The 1,696-nt window shown below is 19.1% G+C and overlaps 1 protein-coding gene across 1 annotated transcript in view; it reads left to right on the plus strand.

The window, feature by feature from the left end:
- Positions 1-689: 689 nt before the first annotated feature.
- The window catches only part of PRSY57_1470400 (inorganic anion exchanger, inorganic anion antiporter), a gene marked incomplete at both ends in the record, with an annotated part of 3,935 nt that continues 2,928 nt past the window's right edge, over positions 690-1,696 (plus strand). The window contains one exon of the mRNA XM_020115375.1: positions 690-1,445. Coding sequence (XP_019970032.1) covers positions 690-1,445 — 756 coding nt within the window. The remainder of the gene's footprint in view (positions 1,446-1,696) is intronic.

A 1,696-nucleotide genomic window follows, 5' to 3' on the forward strand; every position in this document is an offset into this window, starting at 1 on the left:
AAAAAAAAAAAAAAAAAAAAATTATTCATTAAAAGTTTTAAAAAAAAAAAAAAAAAAAACGAGAAGGTAACAGATATAATATATTAATAACTTATGAAGATATTTGGTAATATTAAAAAGAGGATACATTTGGTAAATATATAAATTATTAAAGAGAAAGAAAAATAAAAAACAAAAGAAATATTTATAAAGGTGTATACACACATAATATATATATATATATATATATATATATATATATATTTATATATTTGTAGCTGTTTCAAGAATATATTAAAAAGTCTAACCTTTTTTTTTGAAATACAAAAAAAAGAAAGTATATACATATTTAATAATTCGTTGGAATTTTTTCTAACGAATAATAAATAATATTATTATAGTAATTATTAGACTTATAATTATTTATACATATATATTTATTTATTTTATTTTTTTTGTTCTTATTATTTTATTTAATTTTTCTACATATCATTATTTAAAAAAAAGATAAAGATAAAGAAAAAGAAAAAGAAAAATTTTACCAAATAAGAATAGATTAATATTAACTTGTTTTTAAAAAAATTCAAAGTATAAATTAATATATATGTATATATATTTACATATATATCAATAAAAATAAAGTATATAAATATATATATATATATATATATATATATATATATATATATATATGGTAAGAAATTCTTAAAATGCTTGAAACAAATAAAGTTGAAGACGCAACTGTTAACGAATATGTAGAAAGACCAGAAGAATTTAATAAAATTGATGAATCTGTAGAAAGAACAAAATTATTTCGTAATGATGTGTATGACAATGATATAAAAATATGTTTACCTACAAGAATTGGATTTTCGAAAGCTTTTATCTCTATGGTAGACGGTATAAAATGGGGATGGGGATTTACTAATACACCTAAAGAAACTTCTAAATATTATATAAATGAAATATTATGTGGATGTATATTATGTTTAACCATGTTACCAGAAATGATTTCTTTTTGTATGATAGCAAAAATACCACCATATCTTGGTTTACAAGGAGCTTCTTTTTTATCTTTAATAACGTCAATTTTTGGTGGTTCTCCTGCAGTTATACATGGTGTTACAGGAGCTTTTGCATCTGTTTGCTCCAAATATTTAGTTGAAAATAATAATGTTGATTTATTACCAGATGGAATTGAACGATTATATGTTTGTATATTCATATGTTCAGTTATGTTATTTTTTTTTTCGTATTTCCATATGTCTGCTTTAATTCAATTAATACCTACACCAGTCTTTATTGGTTACTGTAATGGCCTTTCCATTATTTTTTTAAGAGCTCAGTTACATAACTTAAAAAATCCATATACTCATGAATATATCAAGGGACACTATTTGCTTTTTTTTATCATCATATGTACGTTGGTGGTTTTGATCGTGGAGTTATGGAAAAAAATACCAAAGGTAATATTAAAATTAAAAGGAAAATTAAAAAGAAATGTTATATGTATATAAAATATAAATAAATAGATATATATATATATATATATATATGTATTTTATTTTATTTATTTTATGATTAGCTAGCCATATAAATTTTTTTTTTTTTTTTTTTTTTTTTTTTTTTTTTTTTTTTTTTTTTTGTCTTTCTTTTTTTTGTTTTTTATAATTTTTTTTTCTCCACTTTGTTTATAATTTAAATTTTTTTTTTGTTT

Source organism: Plasmodium reichenowi, chromosome 14 (assembly GCF_001601855.1).
Source record: "Plasmodium reichenowi strain SY57 chromosome 14, whole genome shotgun sequence".
Classification (NCBI taxonomy): domain Eukaryota; phylum Apicomplexa; class Aconoidasida; order Haemosporida; family Plasmodiidae; genus Plasmodium; species Plasmodium reichenowi.